This window comes from Delphinapterus leucas, chromosome 1 (genome assembly GCF_059928025.1).
Source record: "Delphinapterus leucas isolate spDelLeu-1000000601 "Yukka" chromosome 1, BTC_Dleu_Yukka2, whole genome shotgun sequence".
NCBI classification, from domain to species: Eukaryota; Metazoa; Chordata; class Mammalia; order Artiodactyla; family Monodontidae; genus Delphinapterus; species Delphinapterus leucas.
The window spans coordinates 74897750-74918161 of record NC_143129.1 but is presented as its reverse complement, the minus strand read 5'-3'; the positions used below and the strand labels follow the sequence as shown (position 1 = coordinate 74918161).

General features: G+C 49.3%; 1 protein-coding gene across 1 annotated transcript in view; it reads right to left on the bottom strand.

Moving 5' to 3' along the window:
- The window catches only part of CFAP45 (cilia and flagella associated protein 45), a 41138-nt gene extending 22048 nt beyond the window's left edge, over window positions 1-19090 (bottom strand). The window contains exon 1 of the mRNA XM_089913033.1: window positions 411-19090. Within this exon, the coding sequence (XP_089769159.1) occupies window positions 411-566 (156 nt within the window). The 5' untranslated portion in view covers window positions 567-19090. The remainder of the gene's footprint in view (window positions 1-410) is intronic.
- Between the last annotated feature and the right edge of the window lie 1322 nt (window positions 19091-20412).

The following is a 20412-nucleotide window of genomic DNA, read 5'->3' as shown; positions in this document are numbered from 1 at the left end:
TTTGTGTTTTTTCACTCTGATGCTGTTCTCCGATGGAGGGGGAATTATGTTGGTCTGTATCTGCAAGCTTGGGCCAGTGGCCCTCAAACATTTCCATCACAGGGCGCTCACTGAGCAAAGAGCGAATGTTGAGTGCTCTGCAGCTGAGACTCCCTTCAACGTTATAACAGATTTTTAAATGCTGTGAAGACCTAAGGATTTCATGGTGGAGGAAGCCAGGTGCCCTGTTTGCTTGGGCTCCACTAGGCGTCCGAGCTCGTGCACTCGAGCCTCAGAACCCCTCCCGGTCTTCAGTCTGAGAATTACCTGGGAGGGGGTGGCCTGCCCAGAGCTAGCTTTGTCCTGAGCAATGCTAGTTTGGGTCACTGCCTCCAAGTGGCCGCTCCCTGGAGGGGCTGGGTGAGGGTTACCTTGATAGCTCCGAAGAGGCTCTCATCCACCTCGGAGTTCAGGGCTTTGGTCCGATAGCAAGGCCTATTCCTTAACCTGTTGGAAGTGGTAGAGGAGGAGCTCAGGACGCCGGCTGTGCTTAACGGCTGCAGGGAGAGGCAGAGAGTTGGGGTCATCAGTACTGAGTGCCATCTGGACCCCAGGCAAGGTAGACACTTCGCCAGCCCGTGCTGGGGGGACGTTGGATGGGCATGTGGGAAAGCCCCTGGGTAAGCCCTGAAACGTAGGGGACACCCCACAGGAGCAGAGGCGGGCACACCAGCTCAGTGAGAAGGACTCCTGAGGCTCCCCAGCTAAAGACGGCCAAGACGCCGTGCGGCAGAGAAGGAAGGAGAAAGGACACAGGACGGCAGGAGGATGACCTCAGTGTCAGCTCGGTTCTAGTTTTCCACAAGCACAGTCTTGTGAGGCCACGTGGGCTTTCCTGCCCAGATATGTGCAGTGTCCTCTTCGCCTCCAAACTCCTCAGCCCGAGTGCCAAACCCCCTTCATAACTGACACTACTATTTGCCCTCCTTCATGTCCCCACCATCTCACAAAGTTGTGGTGGGGACCTGAGGGCACTCAGGATGGAAAAGCACTTCGCCCACTGCTGGCGGGTGGTTGGTGCCTGATAAACTTCAGTTTTGTAACAGCTGCCAGCTACAGTTAGGCAGACCGGTTCAGAGCATCCACCATGATGCTCTTTCACTCCCAGGACCCCTTTAATGTGCATTAGTCAGCTTTTAACCATCCAGTACTTTCTAGATTGGGGGAGTTCCCCATCTCATGAGGTGAGAGTGACAAGGATCATCCCTGAATGTAGAAGCTGAAAACACCAGATGTTTGTCTTCCAAGCCTGGGCAAAGGACCCCTAGGCTGAGCCATCAGATGCCCCAAGCCTGACAATAAATAGGGAACTAGTGATGCAAGAAGGAGAACATGGAAACCCCTTCTGACAGAGGCAGCCACACCCCGTGTCTGGGGCAATGCTGATAAGGGTACCAATGGCAACTGCCCACAATAAAGCTGCCGGTGCTGGAGGTGCAACAGTACATCGAGGGTCTTTGCCAGACCATTTCTGGATTGTGATTTAGGCCTAGGTTCTGGCTGCAGTGCCTCCTTTGTTCTTATTTTCCAAGCCTACTTGCCCAGCGTTGGTGTGAAGTCTGTGCGTGCTCCAAAATCCTCTCCATACATTCCCTTCTCCTTAAATTCGAGTTCTGGCTCTGTTGCTTATAACCAAAAACCCTGACTGATGCAACCTCCTTTCCCCAAGGTCAGTCCAGCTTCAGCTCACACCCAAGAGGAGAAGTCTATCTCCAGGACGCAGTTTCTGTGAGGACTGCCGGACAACTCCAGGCTTAATCTAAAGCTGACTCAAATCTCACTCTGGAGGAGCCCACATCTCCCGCAGTTCTCTGATCTGGGACACCCAGGGGGAGTGGACTGGACAGGTCAGGTCTACCAAGCCTGGGAATGAGCAGCTGTCAAGAGGACACGGTGGACAGGGAGATGCATTCCAGGTCACTAAACACTGGACAGTGTGTTTTGAAAGTTCTCTCTGATCTGCCGTGACCACACAGACACCCTCCCACCCCGGCAGCACCTGTTCCACCTGAATCAGGTTTTCACACTAAATCGGGCAATTATCCTCCAGCTGGCTCTGTTCCATACAACGAGCACTGCTGTGTGCACCCTTTCCCTCCCAGCCTGGCACAGCCAGCAAGAGGCCTACAGAGGGCGCCTCCCTTTACAGCCTCGGTCAGCTCCCATATAGTAGAGCAGAGAAACTCGGCTTTATTAAAAGGTAAATACAGCAGCCCCAAAGATGCCTAATAACAGACTCTGAAGGGTTATTATATGGTAACTGGGGAGCAACAGCTCCCCTTTCCACCAAAAATAGAATAAGAGGAAATGAATAGAAACCACTATAGGTGGGATTGAGGCAGAGCATTGGGAATAAGCAGAAAAGATGGAGGGCAATGGAACATGAGAGATGGTGTGAATTCTGTAGACAACTAAGGGGAGAGGTGCCTGGCACGTAGTAGGAGCTCGATATGTATTTGAGGAAGAATGAATGAATGAAGTCAAACAAGACGACCTCTTGGGGGCTGCAGACCAGATTGAGATGGAAGCCTTTCCCGAGTATGCCACCACTCCACATTTTCCATATCACGGATGTGCTCTGCACTGTGGAAAATAATGTATGAGAAAGGGCTTCGGAGCACAGGTGGAAAGCATTATTGTTGTTTTGCATTTGTTTTCCTGTTTCTTTTCAAGGGCTCCTACAAGCTTTTCCCTTGGCCTTGGGTGTCCACCAGACTGTAGGTTCCTCCAGGGCTGGGACTGCATCGCTTCTCTCCTATGCTCTTGATACCCAGATCAAAAGGAAGTCGCACAAGAGATACTCGACTGCCTGAGCCTCGAAGTCAGAACATAGGAAGGAAAACAGATAACGACCACAGTAAAGCGGCCACTGGGCAGAGCAGAAGGAAGCCTTGAGCTCTGGGGTTGGGTGGCTGAAAAACCTTATTGGGGAAATGCTGACTTTGAAGCCACAAGCCTTACACCAGGGTTAGAATAACCAGTTTTGCCAAAAGCAACAAGAAGGATTAAGGAGGTCACTGTGTAAAAGTACTAGAAAAAAATGAAGAACCAAGTAAAAATGGGAAGTTAGATCCCTCTGGGCTAGAGGCAATAGCCAAGAGGTTCTTTCAGGAGGTGAAGGGCTGGTTTTATTTCTTGCATGACCAAATAAATATCCCCAAGAAGCTGAGCCGTACCTAGAGAGAAGCCGGCTAGTCTTCCCTGGGGGAAGGCAGGTTTATTTTATTTATTTATTTTTTTAATTTATTTTTGGCTGCACTGGGTCTTCACTGCTGCACGCAGGCTTTCTCTAGTTGTGGCGAGCAGGGGCTACTCTTTCTTGCAGTGTGCGGGCTTCTCATTGCAATGGCTTCTCTTGCTGCAGAGCACGGGCTCTAGGCACGCGGGCTTCAGTAGTTGTGGCACACGGGCTCAGTAGTTGTGGCTCGCGGCTCTAGAGCACAGGCTCAGTAGTTGCGGCACACGGGCTTAGTTGCTCCACAGCATGTGGGATCTTCCCAGACCGGGGCTCAAAACCGTGTCCCCTGCATTGGCAGGCAGATTCTCAACCACTGCACCACCAAGGAATTCCCAAGGCAGCTCTTGAAGGTAAGGAAAGACCGCTGAGGAGACAAGGATGATCGGCAAAGACGAGGACTGGGACAGAAAAAGATGCCAGCTCTGCCTTGATATTTTCCTTTTGGTGACCTAGCTGACTCCCTGTCTCTTCAAATACCATTCCATCCCAGGTTTACAAGAATTCAGCCATTGCTGGGGGCTCTGGGAGAGACTGATGCAGAAAGATTAACTGGTCATTCAGAAGATGATTTTCACTCCATTATAGATACAGGATGATCTCCCTAACATATTAAGCTTATATATATGTTCTAGTCCCTGCTTTCAATTCTTTTTGTTGTTTAATATTTATTTATTGGTTGCGTTGGGTCTTAGTTGCCACATGTGGGATCTTTCCTTGTGGCACGCGGGCTCACTAATTGTGGCACACGAGCTTAGTTGCCCCACGGCATGTGGGATCTTAGTTCCCCAACCAGGGATTGAACCGGCAACCCCTGCATTGCAAAACCGATTCTTAACCACTGGACCACCAGGGAAGTCCCCATATTAAGTGTTAAAGAAAGCAGATTATAAGAAACATGGAAGTACAGCAGTAAAAATGTTCATATGAAGGGTATTCATCCAGAATGTGTTACTAAAAGAAAGTTCACAAGAATGTTTAACAGTAATTTCATGTGAGTATTAGCATCTTAGGTGTTTCTTGTATTGAATAATGTTCTGCACTGAGTAGGTAACTCTCTTTATGACTGGGGCAGGGGGAGGGGAGAACTATTTTTATTTGACTACAAAACAAAGCAGTGGACCTGGTGCCCTGACTCTGAACACAGAGAGTGCAGCCCTTAAAAAGCTGCAGTGCCGGGCTTCCCTGGTGGCGCAGTGTTTGAGAGTCCACCTGCCGATGCAGGGGACACAGGTTCGTGCCCCGGTCCGAGAAGATCCCATGTGCCGCGGAGCGGCTGGGCCCGTGAGCCGTGGCTGCTGAGCCTGCGCGTCCGGAGCCTGTGCTCCGCAACGGGAGAGGCCACAACAGTGAGAGAGGCCTGCGTACCGCAAAAAAAAAAAAAAAAGCTGCAGTGCCAGATGTCCCGAGATCCAGGATGTTCAGCTCAAATCCAAGAAGACAGATCTCGAACGGGGCTGGAACAGGGCAGTGTGGAATTTCCATGACGTAACTGTAACACCTGTCAACTGAACAAAGACAAAGGCTTGTCCTTTCCTGGATGTCCTCTCCACCTGGGACCTAGCGTCTCTTTTGCATATAGGTTCACCGCAGGCTGGCAAATTCAGGCTTTGAGCTCTTAGCCTGATTCTTCCTGCTTTCTTTAGACTTTGGTTACTAAGAAGGTGGGGATGCCCATGAACCAGGTACCTTACCTTCCACTGAGTGATACATTCAGGTCACCTCTTTCCTCAAATAAGACTGGGTTGCCCATCTGTGGAGTACCATTTGAAGATGACATCCTACTCAGTACTGAGGCCCTGTCCCTCCTTCTGGGGGATGTTATTCATTGTTTTTGTAAGAATCCTGGAGGTCTGCCTAATTGTGACCCTCCCCGCAACTATCACCTCTCCCCACTCCTCCAAACACTCTCAAAAGCTAGTAAGTAGCACCATACACACACACACACACACCCATACACACACACCCATACACACACACACACACACACACACACACACACACACTCTTGGTCTCACAGAAAGGCAGAGATCATTAACTTGACCCATTGCTTCTCAAAGGTGCTCATATGCCCAGTCCTGTCCAAGGGACTTCAGAAGGGCTCAGTCAACAGACCAAAGCCCCTCCCTGAGTGGCCCTTGAGTGGGGAGTCCCTGATTTGCATGAGCCAAAGCCCACAAGTCTAGCCCAGGTGCAACTCAGTGACTAATTTGGACTTGGAAATATGACATTTTTGAAACAGGAGAAAAAGAGAAATAACATTTACTGTGTGCCCTTAGATGCCAAGTGTGACGCTAGGCCCTCAGAGACAGACACACAGCACTGGGCCTGTAAATCACCCAGGAAAGCTGGAGATAAATATGCATCGTAAAATGCATAAATGCTCTTTGTGGGAGATTTGTTTCTTTTATAATTAACAAGGCTCTTCTTGAAATCCTGACTTGGGGACCCTGAATTTGAACCACTGAGTCCCAGAAAAGCAGTGTGACCTCTGAACATGAAGTGCGTCCACAGGTACATCAGAGACTCCTTTGCCACTGGGTGTGCACCCAGAAATTCTAAGGTTATTTCCAGTAACCCAAGGCTCCAACACCTATCCTCTGCCCCTCTCACTTATTCCTCAGGGACCACACCCTCCTCATGGGATCCCAGACATCACCTTCATACCTCCTCCCAGGCCTGCTGCCCTTTCAACCCTCATGACCCTTGTCCTCTCCATCCTGGGGAACCCCAGGCCTGCTAGACAGTCCCAATCCCTCTCCAGGGACTTTCAAATCTGGTATCCTCTGCATTCATTCATTCATTCATTCATTCGCAAATGTTTGTTGAGTACCTATGAGTGACCCAGAGCCCCAGTAACAAGACAAAACTTAGGCTCAGGACATTAGGTGACTTACACATTGTCACCCTGCTGGTCAGAGGCAGAACGCGTACCATAACCTGTTATCTGGCCTCCTCACCAATGGTTTTCCCACATCACATCCCACAATCCCCAGCCCATGGAGGCCCCAGACCGATGGGAGGGGGAAGAAGGTTGGGACAGCCCTTCTCTCCACCTCCTCTGCTCAGCACCAGATCACATTTCCAATCGCTATCGACCCCACCCCTAATTTCTCTTTTGGACCCCCCTCAGGACTTCCCTTGCCTCTTCCAGGGGTGTCATCCCCGCTCCTGGGCCTTCCTGACCCCAGACCCAACTTCTGTCAGTCTCCCAGATGCCCACTTTCCCAGATTAGAACCCCAACCCAATTGAGGACACATGAGGCCCCCATCCGAGGTTCTGCTCCACACCCGGGACCTCACCATCTCAGCCGCACTCTCTAACTCCGCGCCTCCACCGCCTCCGCCACCTACTGCACCACTGACGCTAGGTGTTGACGCGTTACCGTAGTAACCAAGAGCCGGCATTCTCCGGCCCGGGCCCCGCCCCCTCCCGGCCCCGGCCCCGCCCCTCCGCTCTGATCCGCTCTGGCTGGTAGACGCAGCGTGCTGTGGCTTTAGGAACACGAACCCCACCCTCTGACCGTTCCCGCCGGCGCTCGAGCGGGAACTTTGGCTCTGAAAGACTGTCCCGCCCTGGCGCGCCCCGCTCTTCACTTAGCTTTGGCTGAACTCTTGGGTTAGGACCCAAACCGTCAAGGTCCTAGCATTGGCCCAGGGGGTCTGACTTGCTGGCAGCCACTCCAGGAGCCAGGCCCAGGGTCACGGTTTTTCCCCTACACCCCATCTAGGTTACCATGGTAACCGTTGCCCCAGTGCTTGTGAGGGGCCAAGCCAAACGCTGATGAGAATTTAGTCTGCAGAGAAGCAATCAGGATCAGACGAAGCAAGTTTCACAGCAGCAGAGAGTCTGGTTAGACCAAAGAAAGAACTTCCAGCCGTGAGGATGTGTATGTAGTTTCAGGAGCATTTCCTTAAAATGTGGGCCTCAGACCTCCAGCTCCGAATCGCCTGGGAGAGTTTATTAAAAATGAAATGTAGACCCTACTAGAGTATCTGAATCGAAATCTATGGACCTGGCTTTAGGGAACCTGCCTTTTAATGCTTCCCAGTTTGTATGTACTGTTCTGGAAAGCTTTTTAGGAGTTTTATGATTTTCCCAATTTGGTTTGGCACCTATACCTCCCAACCTGCAGGGACAAGATTGGACTTACCCCACAGCTGTGCCTGCTCCAAGCCTCACAAAGCCTTCCCACAAGACCAAGTCCTTTTGTTTTTTTCTCCAGTGCTGATAAACTGAACTCTTAGACCAAAAAGAAGTGGTGACTTCGGTTCTGAGCTACTTTCCCACACCCAAACCTCTCTCCACAGCCCACCTTTCTGGGGCTTACTCCAACCTGACTTTTGTGTTGTAAAGCCAGTCACTGCCTCCTCCGACATACTCAGGGCTGAAGGATGGGCTGCAGAGCTAGGGTGGTTGAGGGCTGTTTACAAGCTCCAGGGGAGTGGGGGAAGGGAGACCAGGTCACCTCCAGTTGTTTTTAAAAGGGCTTAACTCCGGCAAGCTTCACATTCCTTCTCTGGATTTTCCAGCCTTATCTCCTTTGGGATCCTCAGAAGGACAAGTTAGGGGGTGGGGTGGGCAGAAAGTGTTGGAGGTGGGATCAGAGGGAGGGAGAAGCCAGGGTAGCTACCATACAGGTGCTGGCACGATCCTCCCGGCTTGAGAGTGAGGGAAGGGCTTTTCTGTTCTGGCACCGTTCTTTCCCCAGCCTCTTCGTTGCAACCCAGAGAGGAGGGAAGATGAAGTAACCAGTCCCCTGTGGATTGGATGCTTCCCCTATGTTTTCCACCCAGTTCTCACAGCCACATCTCTATGCGGTAGTTATTATCCCCATCACCAAAGAAAAAACTGAGACCAAGAGAGATAACTGTCCAAACTCAAAAGTTAGTGTTCTTTTCTCAACTCAGGCTGCCTCTCTGAAGGAAAGGTGTGAGGTTGAGGCAGAAAGGAGGGGGATGACCAAATGCAGGGTAAGGGAATTGCTTCCCAGGCTTTTGTTCGAATTTACCTCAAAGCTATCAGTGCTTAAACTTCAGGCCTCCCATTTGCCTGAGCCCCTTGAAAAAGTAAGTTGAGGGAATTTCCTGGTGGTCCAGTGGTTAGGACTCCGCGCTTCTACTGCACAGGGTACAGGTTTGATTCCTCGTCAGGGAACTAAAATCCTGCATGCTGCACGGCACAGCCAAAAAAAAAGTAAGCTGAACTAAGCATACATTTTACATTTACATACATTTAATGAAACAGGTTTGTGTGGTTCTCCACCACTTACACAGATAGTTAAGTTACTGCCAGCTGTCCGGGTGGAGGAACAGCTGCCTGGAACACTCCTTCCACCAAGCCACTATGCCGCCTCACCTGATGTCAGGACAGGAGGGACTGGCCATAATCTCCATGGGAATATGTGCTACGCTGCTCACGCCAAGAGTATTTGCAAAGTGGAGGAAAAACAAGGTTTGAAATGAACAAAGCCAGAAGTCCCTCTGTGAAAAGGTTCTAAGCCTCTGTTATGTAAAACTGTGAGTGTTCTGTTCTCACCAAGACCTGGTCAAACTGAAGTTCTCTCTGGCCTGGAAGAGACCCAGTGATGCAACATATGTAATTATAAACACAGTATGCATCTCATCAGAGAAAAAAAGCTGCCTTCAAAGGACCTAAACTCATGGACTACTTCTGTTTTTCCAACAGTGATAGGTTTTCTTTTCGACTTCTAGATAATTTTAAACACACATGCTTACTTGGATTTTTCTAGGTATAATGAGATGGTCTTTCCATTTGAAAACTATTCAAGCCTTGTGTATTCGTTTTCTACCACTGTTGCAGCAACTTAACCACAAACTTAGTGGTTTAAAACAACATAAAGTTATTAGCTTACAATTCTGGAGTTCAACAAGGGTCTTACTGGGTAAAAACCAGATGTCGGCAGGGTTGCATTCCTTACTAAGGTTCTAGGCTGAATCCTTTATCTAGTTTCTAGAGGCCACTCATGTTCCTTGGCTTATGACCCCCTTCCTCCATCTTTAAAGCCAGTAACATTGTGGGATTTCCCTGGTGGTCCAGTGGTTAAGACTCCGCTCTCCCAATGCAGGGGGCCTGGGTTACATCCTGATCAGGGATATAGATCTCCCATGCTGCAACGAAGATCCCGCTCACAGCAACGAAGATCCCACATGCCGCAACTGAAACGTGGTGCAGCTAAATAAATAAATTAATTTTAAAAAATTTTTTTAAAAATCCAGTAACATTGCATCTCTCTGAGCACTCCACCCTAGTCGCATCTCGTTCTGGGAAAGGTTCCCTGAGTTTTAGACTTGTGATTAGGTTGGGTCCACCTGGATAATACAAGGTAACCTACCCATCTCAGGGTCCCTAATCGAACCATATCTGCAGAGTCCCTTTTGCCTGTAGGTAAATATTCACAGTTCTGGGAATTAAGAGGTGGGCATTCGCAGGAGGGGAGGTAGTGCACTGTTCTGCCTCCCACACCTTGCTACTTAACACTGATATTTTAATGATCTATAATATATTCTCAAAAAGTTGAAACAACTTACATATGCCTTTCTAAACTGCTTTTGGAAAGTGTCTTTAAAAATTAAATAATACAGGGCTTCTCTGGTGGCACAGTGGTAGACAGTCCGCCTGCCGATGCAGGGGACGCGGGTTCGTGCCCCGGTCCGGGAAGATCCCACATGCTGCGGAGCGGCTAGGCCTGTGAGTCATGGCCGCTGAGCCTGTGCGTCCGGAGCCTGTGCTCCGCAACGGGAGAGGCCACAACAGTGAGAGGCCCGCGTACAGAAAAAAAAAAAAAAAAAAATTTAAATAATACAGACTTCCCTGGTGGCGCAGTGGTTAAGAATCCACCTGCCAATGCAGGGGACACAGGTTTGAGCCCTGGTCCAGGAAGATCCCACATGCCGCGGAGCAACTAAGCCTGTGCGCCACAACTACTGAGCCCGTGAGCCACAACTACTGCAGCCTGAGCACCTAGAGCCCACAAGCCACAACTACGGAAGTCCGCACACATAGAGCCCGTGCTCTGCAACAAGAGAAGCTACCGCAATGAGAAGCCCGCGCTCCGCAACGAAGAGTAGACCCCGCTCGCCACAACCAGAGAAAACTCGCACGCAGCAACGAAGACCCAACGCAGCCAGAAAGAAAGAGTACATTTTCTTCTTTTGTCAACTTTACAAGTATGTATTAAAGGATGGAAAATTTACTGAAAAATTAATGGGTTTATTCCACACAGCAAAGGAAACCATCAACAAAAGGAAAAGGCAACCTACCAAATGGGAGAAAATATTTGCAAATCATATCTCTGATAAGGGTAAATATTCAAAGTGTGTAAAGAACTCATACAACTCAACAGCCAAAAAAAAAATTGAAAAATGGGTAGAGGATCTGAATAGAGATTTTTCCAGAGAAGACATACATACAGCCAACAGGTACATGAAAAGATGCTCAATGTCACTAATCATCAGGAAAATGCAAATCAAAACCACAATGAGCTATCACCTCATAACTGTTAGAATGGCTATTATCAAAAAGACAGGAAATAACAAGTGTTAGCGAGGATGTGGAGAGAGGGGAATCCCTGTGCACTGTTGGTGGGAATGTAAACTGGTGCAGTCTCTATGGAAAACAGTATGAAGTGTCCTCAAAAAAGTTAAAAATAGAACTACCATATGATCCAGCAACTCCACTTCTGGGTATTTATTCAAAAGAAACAAAAACACTACTCAAAAAGATATATGCACCCCATATTCACTGCAGCAATAGCCAAGACATGGAAGGAATCTAAATGTCCATCAATGGATAAAGGAAATGTGGTGTATATATACAATGGAATATTATTTAGTCATGAAAAAGACTGAAATCTTTCTATTTGCAGCAACATGGATGGCCCTTGAGGGCATTATGCTAAGTAAAATAAGTCAAATAGAGGAAGACAAATACTGTGTGGTATCACTTATATGTGGAATCTAAAAAAAGAACACATAGGTACAGAGAACAGACTGGTGATTGCCAGAGGCAGGGCAGGGGGTCAAAAAGTACAAACTTCTAGTTATAAAATAAATAAATCCCGCGACTTCCCTGGCAGTCCGGTGGTTAAGACTCCGTGTTTCCACTGCAGGGGGTGCAGGTTCAATCCCTGGATGGGGAACTAAGATGCCATATGCCATGCAGCATGGCCAAAATATCAAAAAAATAATTAATTAATTAATTAAATTTAATTTAAAAGTCCTGGGGATATAATGTACAGCATGGTGACTGTAGTTAGTAATATTGTATTGTATATTTGAAAGTTGCTAAGAGAGTAGATCTTAAAAGTTTTCATCATAAGGAAAAAACTGTGTGGTGATAAATTATTGTGGTGATCATTTCACAATATATACAAATATTGAATCATTGTATTGTACACCTGAAACTAATACAATGTTATATGTCAATTATATTTCAATAAAATATATTAATGGGTTTATGAAACACAAATAATAAAAATGAGCCATGAATCAGTAGAAATTGTTTTGAAATTGAGAAGCAAATTGAAACAAAAATTTTCAGATTACCAGAAAAGGTAATTCAATAAGAGGAATAGACAAATTTTGAACAGAATAAACAAGCACTTGGATTGTTTAATAATCCAACTAACAAGGGGAAGAAAATTGTATGAACATATGGGGAAATATTAAATTTCTCGTTGATTTGATATAAAAGATTGACACTGATGGAGATTGCATAAAACTCACATTAGTGCACTAAAATGAGGACTTATGACAATCGGGTAAATGAGTGTCATCAACTCAAAGAACACTTAAGATTAATTACTGAAGGACTTCCCTGGTGGTCCAGTGGGTAAGACTCCGTACTCCCAATGCAGGGGGCCCAGTTTCCATCTCTGGTCAGGCAACTAGATCCCACATGCAAGCCGCAGCTAAGAGTCCACATGGCACAATAAAGCTCCAGTGTGCTGCAACTAAGACCCGGCACGGTCTAAATTAAAAAAAAAAAAAAAATGAATTACTGGACAATCTCCTGAAATTCTACAGCTCATATAAGAGAGAAATTTCAGAGATTTTTCCCAAATTTGACAACAATCAAAAAATTGATACAACAAGAAGCTGTGAAATGAAACATTCTAATCTATCGATAATAAAAGTGTTGATCAAAATCATGCCAGAGGAAAAAAACGGAATTATTATTCTGTTCTCCATATAAAGTAATATTATAAAATCTTTATCATGTGAAGAGACAAAGAATAAGCTGCCCCAAAAAAAGGTAAGGGCGAAAACTATTTTAGACTTGTTTCAGGCAGTGAATTCATACGATTCTTATGTCACTCTTCCAGATGTTATGATGTTTATAGTATTTGCCAGGTTTTTATTTTTTAAATTTTTTTGCCACACCGCACGGCACGTGGGATCTTAGTTTCCCAACCAGGGATGGAACCCGTTCCCCCTGCAGTGGAAGCACGGAGTCTTAACCACTGGACCGCTAGGGAAATCCCTGCCAGATTTTTTTTTTTTAAGGTATAATTTGTTGTGACATTATTCTAGTTCAATGTTTACTCCTGTCATTAATTTTGTTTTGTTTTTCTTAAAAGGAGCTTCCAAGATTGTATAAGCTTCAGGCCTCACAAAACCCAGTTCCACCTCTGAGAAGTGGGGAGGCAACCTTTCCCATCTCAGCGATTAGCTCAATTGCCCAGCCGTGTCCGGTGGGTGTGGGCGGATTGCCATCGCTCTCACCTCCCGACCTCAGCCACGCTCAGCCCTCTCCTCCCCTCACCATCCTGTTCCACCTTCTCCCCTCTGCCCTTCCTTTTCTTCCTGTCTCTTCTACTTGCTGTGCACCTTTGGGGGCTTCCTCCTTCTAGCCCAGTCCTTAAGCTCTCATTTCACTTTCCTCCTGTGCTCTGCCCCATTTTCAGCATTCTCATTGCCTAGCAAGCCGAGGGATGAGAACAACGGGTGGCGGGGGAGGGAGGTTTAAGAGGCTGGCTGCTGCCGCCTGAGGAAGAGGACAGGTCCAGATTATCCGCCTAACCCTAACTCCACCTCTGGCTGCCTGATGCTTCCTACCAAGTCGCCACTCCCAGAGAAGTCTCAGAGTAAACCCAGGATTGCTGGCCAGGAGCCAGGAGCCCAGATCCCGGAGAGTTGCTGGGTGCCTCGGAGCTGGGAGCAGAGCCCAGGGGCTGGGCTGGGTCCCGCAGCTTCTCCTCACCCTACCGGGCCTTGGGGCGCTGGGTCAGGCAGGCCTCACCCTGCTGTTCTCCTGAGATGCTCCCCACGTTGGCTGAGGCGGGAGGGATAGGAATTTTGACTCTGTGATGAACAAGCACGTTTAAATGGGAGGAGCCTGGGAGACAGGACCCAGAGGAGCCATTTGGTTAAAATGAAAACTCTGGCCTCTCACTAGAGCATGTCTCCTAAGAGCATGAGAAAGGAGACTGATTCCCTTTCTCTCTCTCTCTCTCTCTCCCTCTCTCTGATATGCATTTAGGAACAGGGATCAGAGTTGTGGAGTCTGGATGTGGCATGCGGGGAGCAGGGCCCCACATGGACAAAGGGCAAAAAGATGGGGCTTCCACATTCCCATAGAAGAATTTGTGTTGAGTGCATGGAGGTGTGGGTTAGTGGGGGTCTATTGCTCTCCTGTTTTCTTTGAATTCCTTTGCCGTATATACACATCCTGGCAGTTCTCCAGGATAGAGGCCCCAGCTCCTTCCTCTGGACCCACCTCCTTGGGCAGCTTCTACTCCCATCTTAGGGGTGACACCTGCCTGTGACGGGAACTCTAGGATGCCCGTCAGGTCTCAGTAAATCATCATTTCCTAGGCTGTTCAGAGCCCCCAATTCTATCTAAGGCAGCCTGGGAGGTGCTCTCCCATGACTTGTGCTCCTGGGGCAGCGCAGTGAAGAAGGAAAGTAATGACTGATTTTGGAGCCAGACGAACAGACTTTGACCCCTGGCACCATTACTTATAGCTGAGAGACCTTAGGTGAACTGCCTAACCACCTGGGCCTTGTTTCCTCATCTGGGCAGTGGGTAATAGCCCAAAAGAGAGGCTCTGGGAAGAGCAGACCAGGCTGGAAAATCAGTTTGCTTAGTGCCTGGTGATTTTCTTCCCTTTTCCTTCCCACAGAGCAGGGAGATACGGGGGGCGGGTGGGAAGAATGTCTTTTGTCCTCAGTGTCGTATAAACGACCAGGAGTCAGACTGTAAATCCTCTAAGTTGCAAAGGATGCCTGAGAGACTGTTTCACAGCCCCCTTCTTCCTGGAATACTTGAACTATCAAAATTGCCTCAAGTCTCTCTAAAACACAGTATGGCTTAAAAGATAAATAAACACTTAAATGCATGAATTATTTTACTCCAGGAATTTGCTGCCTTCCTGCTTTCTTCCAAACTCTCTCTCTCTTTCCCATTCTTCAAAACTGTAGAGCCTTCCTGCTACAACCTGAGAGACTGGGCAAGGGACAGGGATGGAGAAGAGAGTTTGAGGAACAAGAAGAAATTTGGGGCCAAGGAGAAAGATAGTGAGCACCAGGGAAAGAGTTGGGGTGGAGTGGAGCTGGGGGAGAAAGATGGTTAGGGTGGGAGCGGAAGTGGGGACTACAGGGTGATGCTTGTGCCTGGCTGGGGGCCCTACGTCTAGATGGGGGAGGGAGGGAAATACAAGGGGGCACAGGCCAGAAGGGCAACATTACCCTCTGATACTGGTGCCCCCACCCACGGGAGGAGGCGTGCGTGAGGAGATGAACCTCCAGAGCCGTGACAGAGACAGCCCCATGCTGGTCATACATCCCCATTTCCTCAACATCCCCACCTGGCCACATTCCCACTGGGCAGATAACCCTCAGGCCAAGGAGAAAGTCGTCAACAAATCTGCAGCCACCCCTACTTCTTCAAAATCTCGTCACCCTCCTGCCCGCCCCAGGTCCTTGGGCCAGTGTCGCTCTGGTGCCCTGCACATGTCTCCACACACCTGGCACCAGCTTCCCCTCCTACGTGACCAGCACAGCCCTGGACTGGGCGGCGGATGCTGAGATAAGACCAAGGAGGGGAAAACCACCCAAGCCAGGAAGTTACACAGCCTGGTTCCCCCGGCAACCCAGCCACAGTCGCCAAACAGTACAGCGTGGGGTGGGGGTGGGGGGACAACTCCCGTTCAAGGCGCAGCCAGGGCTGGCTCAGACCTCAGTATTCTTGTTGGAGAAACTTCTCTCTCCAAATCCCCTAGGGCAGTGTTGCCGCCTAAGAATTATGGGGGAAGCCAGTTTGAAATGCAAATTCAAGACACCACCCCCATCACCTCCACCACAGATTCCCAGCCTAATAAGTCTAATAGGACTAACTAGAATCTGCATTTCTAACCAGTACCCCAGGGGATTCCAATGCTCACAGTCTTAGAGGGTAGCTGGGTTGGGGGAAAATACAGGATGGGGCCTACAGTCAGCCCATCCCCAGGGATGCTTGACATGGGTATTTTCAACACCCGGCGACTGACCAGGAGTCCAGAGACCTGGATTCTAGTACATGCAGAGCCAATTCAAAACCATGAACTTGGGCTGAGCTCCTCTGGGCCTGCTACTAATGTTCTGAGAACCATGAGCCACCTAAACACACATAAGGTGTGCTTTCTACTCTCAAGATCCCTGGGACCCTGGCCCATCACTTTCAGTCTCTCGGTTTCAGTTTGTCTCTTCTCCCCAAAGGGTATAAAAATATTCAAGCCTTCCTAAGAGGTGACAAATCTCCCTGGAATTAATAGATATGGAAGTGCCTTGAAAATACAACTCTCAGATACTCTCCTGGGGGCTGTGGTAGGTAGTCTTTATGGCTGGAAGGAAATGGTAGGCTGTCAGAAGGTTCCAAAAAGTCAGGGGACCTTGGGGTTCCCTGGTGGCGCAGTGGTTGAGAGTCCGCCTGCCGATGCAGGGGACGTGGGTTCGTGCCCTTGTCCGGGAAGATCCCACATGCCACGGAACGGCTGGGCCCGTGAGCCATGGCCGCTGAGCCTGCACGTCTGGAGCCTGTGCTCCGCAATGGGAGAGGCCACAGCAGTAAGAGGCCCGCGTACTGCAAAAAAAAAAAAAAGTCAGGGGACCTTCAGGACAGAAACCCCAAGGCGCAAGATCAGGGGCTGGGCCTCAGGGTTTCTTAGTTCCTTTCTGTGGCTGCCAGATCTTCATTTGCCTTGGAGAGGTGGCTGCTGCAGAGCTGAACTTCCTGCACCTCTTCCTAAGCCAGACCTCTCCCTTCCTCACTGTGGCCCTGGCCTCCACCTACAGAAAAACCACAGTTCATGCTGGCTGCAGGCCGAACCCTTCCCCAGGGTCAGCCACCAAGCCAGGGAGCTCCACGATGGGGTGAGCAATTAGCTTGGACTTCTTCTGCCACAAGTTTTAAGTCCCAGTTCAGCCACCCGCTAGGTAGGTTCTGCAAGTTACGTTTGCTCTCTTAGCCTCAGTTTCCTCATCTGTAAAATAGGAGAGAATAACATTCTGTGGTGGTGGTCAAGCCCCTTCTCCTGGATTTCCCATCCTAGCCACAGACACCATTTGCTTGGTGGCTGAATCCAGAAGCCCATCTTTCTGGATCCCTCGCCCCCTTCTTCAACTCTGCACAGTCAGAGTACTAAACAATTTTGAAATCCAGTCTCTTCTTTCCATCCCCACTGGTCCTCCTTCCCCAGGCCACTCTTGCCTCTGCTGTGACTGCTGCAGTAACCTCCTGGAGTTGGCCTGCCTCACTCACTAGTCTTCTCCAACCCTAGGCCATTCTCTACCCTGCAGCCTCAGGAAATCGGCTAAGTTAAAACCCAACTCTCATCTCCTCATCCCCCTGCTTAAAATCCTTCAATGTCTTCCCCTGCCTTTAATGAAAGGTCCAAAATTATTCATTGACATTGAAGGCCCTCTGATGATGTGCATTTCTCAGCACCCACCCCTCCGGCCTCTAAACACACCCATTCTACTGTCCAGCCCTGTACATTCCCACCTCCAGCCCACACCCATGCTGCAGCTCAGCGGAGACCGGAGACCGCTGTCCTCTTCAACACTACTGGCCTCTCCTTTATGCTTCTAATTATCCTTAAATCCTCAGTTCAGACCTTCCAGAAATCTTCACTGATGCCCCTCCCCGTGAGGCTGGGTTAAGTCCCCTCCTCTGGGTTCTCACCTAGACTCCCCTTAGCACGCCACAAATCACATTATAATTAGCTGTCTGCTCTTCTAGCTCCTCCCAGGAGGACACAAACTGTACTTGTTTTGTTGACTTCTGTATCCTCCAACACCCATTAGATGCCTCGCCCTGAATAGGTGCTCAATAAATATTTTTTAAAATAATGGAAGAACAAATATAATACACAGGTAAAGCTCTCAGCAGAGTGACTAACAGAAAAATGGTAGTGAATCATCATCGTCACCATGATGGTTCAGCCCCAACCGAGCTACATTTCTCTCATGGAAACACAACTCAAAATTCAGGCCCTGCCCACAGCGGGGTGAAATGGTGTGACAGCCCCAGTGTTTGGGGAGATGCTTGTATGACCCACTCCCCACCTACCCTCCCCCAGTGATGTTGATCTGTCCCCACCCAATCCCTGGTTCTCACCCTGACTCAGGCTTCTTTGCCCACCCCCACTCCAGGCAGGAAAGGAACAGCCCCTTCACCCCCCCACCACCCCGCACTGAAACTTGACCTCTGACCACAGAGCCAGTGACTACTCCTTCTTCCAGAGGAGCAATTCCACCCCCACCAACCAGCAGCCCCACTCCCCCCAGCAGATCAGGGGAGAGGAGCCCTGAGACACATAGCCTCAGCTCACCATGACATCACCACCAACCTCCACCTCAGAAATGATCCAGGGCTGCGGGAGGCTGGCAAGTGATCCTCCCAAAGAGCCCTACTTGCATTTCTCCAAAGGCACATATCACTGGCTTTCTGAATTACCATGGCTCCTATCCATGTTTTACCTCCCCTACAGGACTAGGTACTTTTTGAGCAAAGAGATCATGTATTAATAATCTTCATAGGCCCCATAAGGCCTGGCATAGGGTAGAACCCCAATAATTGTTGAAGGAATGAATACATGAATGAAAAAATGGGTGTGTATGAGTGTTCCCAGGCAGAATTGCTCATTTTCCACTTTAAGATGAGATTTGTCCTATTATTGAAGACCTTCCTCCTGACCCTTAAGAGAATCCAGAGGCTAATAACACCTCAGAGTCAAGAGAATCATTTTTCCTTGTTTAACCTAAATTTCTCTAGGTGCAACTTCAGTGTATTTTCTTTTAATCTACCTCCCTAGCCACTGGGACTAAAACTCATTTCTTCACAAGGAGACGGTTACTAATTTACCTTTAGCCTTCTCTTCAACAAATTTAATCCCAGGCCCTTTATTGCTCCCTCCCTGGGGCCCTACTGTCCAGCCCTTTCCCTGTTCCACTGGTCCTTGGGCCTTTTGCCAAGCTCTCAAAGGCCTCTCTGGGCTGCACAGGCAGGAATGGACATATTGTTCTCCAGGGAGCCATGGACAAACACTCAGATGCTTACCCTCTGCCTACACACACCTGACACACACCTCTCTGCACCCCCAGTCCCCAGTCCTTGGTAAACACATACTCACAGGCAGCCTCCACACAAGGTCACAGTTTCATCTCCTCCCACCCGCACCCCCTGAGCCCTGGCCCTGTGAATTCTCACACACCTGGACACACACTCAGTGCACATGAACAGACGGCACAGAACTATACTTTTCCCCTACAGGTCAGCCACACTGTGAACCCCTCCTCCTCCTCCCCCTCCCCCTCCCCTCCCCTCCCCCTAGCCTCCCCCTCCCCTCCCCTCCCCCTCCTCTTCCTCCTCCCCCTCCCCCTCCTCCCCCTCCCCCTCTTCCTCCTCCCCTTCCCCTCCTCTTCCTCCTCCCTCCCCTCCTCTTCCTCCTCCCCTCCCCCTCCTCTTCCTCCCCTCCCCCTCCTCTTCCTCCTCCCCTCCCCCTCCTCTTCCTCCTCCCCCTCCCCCTCCTCTTCCTCCTCCCTGCCTTCCTTCTCCAGCTCTCCTTCCCATCAGCCACCATGGGCCAAGCCTACTTTCCCTTTACCTCCACAGTGATCTTCCACTGCAAGGCTGAGGGCAAGGAGTAAATGAACCAATGCTGGCTCCTACCCCTTCCTTCTGCCCTCTTCCCATTTTTTTTCTGCCAAATCCTCAAGCACGTTCCACTTGCCCAGAGCACACAAACCACCCTCCATCCCCTTCCCAACCTCCACTCCTCTGGCTATAGGGAGAACTGGCTTCTCAGGTTTTTACCTTTGAGAAATGAACAATGAGGAAGCATTGGAAACTGAAATGGAAACTGGTTTCATTTCAGATCCAATGACAGGCTGGGTCACTGGGACCCTGGGCTGGCTGGGCACCAGGCCAGGGGATTCAGGAGCATGAGGGCAGTGTGATATTCACTCATTCATTCGTTCATTCAACAAATATTTATCCAGCACCTACAACACGCCAGGCACTACTGTGCATCAACAAAACCAACACAAACCTGCCCTTACAGAGTGTACATCCTGTGGGTGGAGACAGAAGATAAATAAGTAAAATACACTATCATGTAGTGATAGGAGAAAGGAGGGAAGGAGGATGGGGTGCAGGCTGAGAGTGGAGTGTGCAATTTTAAACACGGTGGCCAGGGAAGGCAGTATGTTTGAACTGGAAGGTAACATTTGAACAAGGAGAGAAAGTAGCCACGGTGACACCTGGAAGGGGAGATTGTTCGGGGCAGCAGGAACCATCCTGCAGGCGCAGGGTGTTAGGGAACACCAGTGTGGAAAGCCACGGGGAATGAGTTGCTAGGAGATGGCAGGAAAAGGGGCTGCCACTCAGAGAAGCTTTTCCCTCTATTCCCAGGGCTGGGACCCATTCTGGGCTCCAGGGCCTGAAGGAGTGCCAGGAGAGGTGAGAGGGGCCAAATTAGGGATGAAACTGTGATTTCACATGGAACAAAATGCTGTAAAGCCAACAGAAAACAAAACAAAATGTTGAGGAGTCAGTGGAGGCCATTTCCAGAAGGAAGGAGCTGAACCTGGAGCGAAGTGGATTAAGGGGAGACATGGAGGGGCCTCCCAGAGCT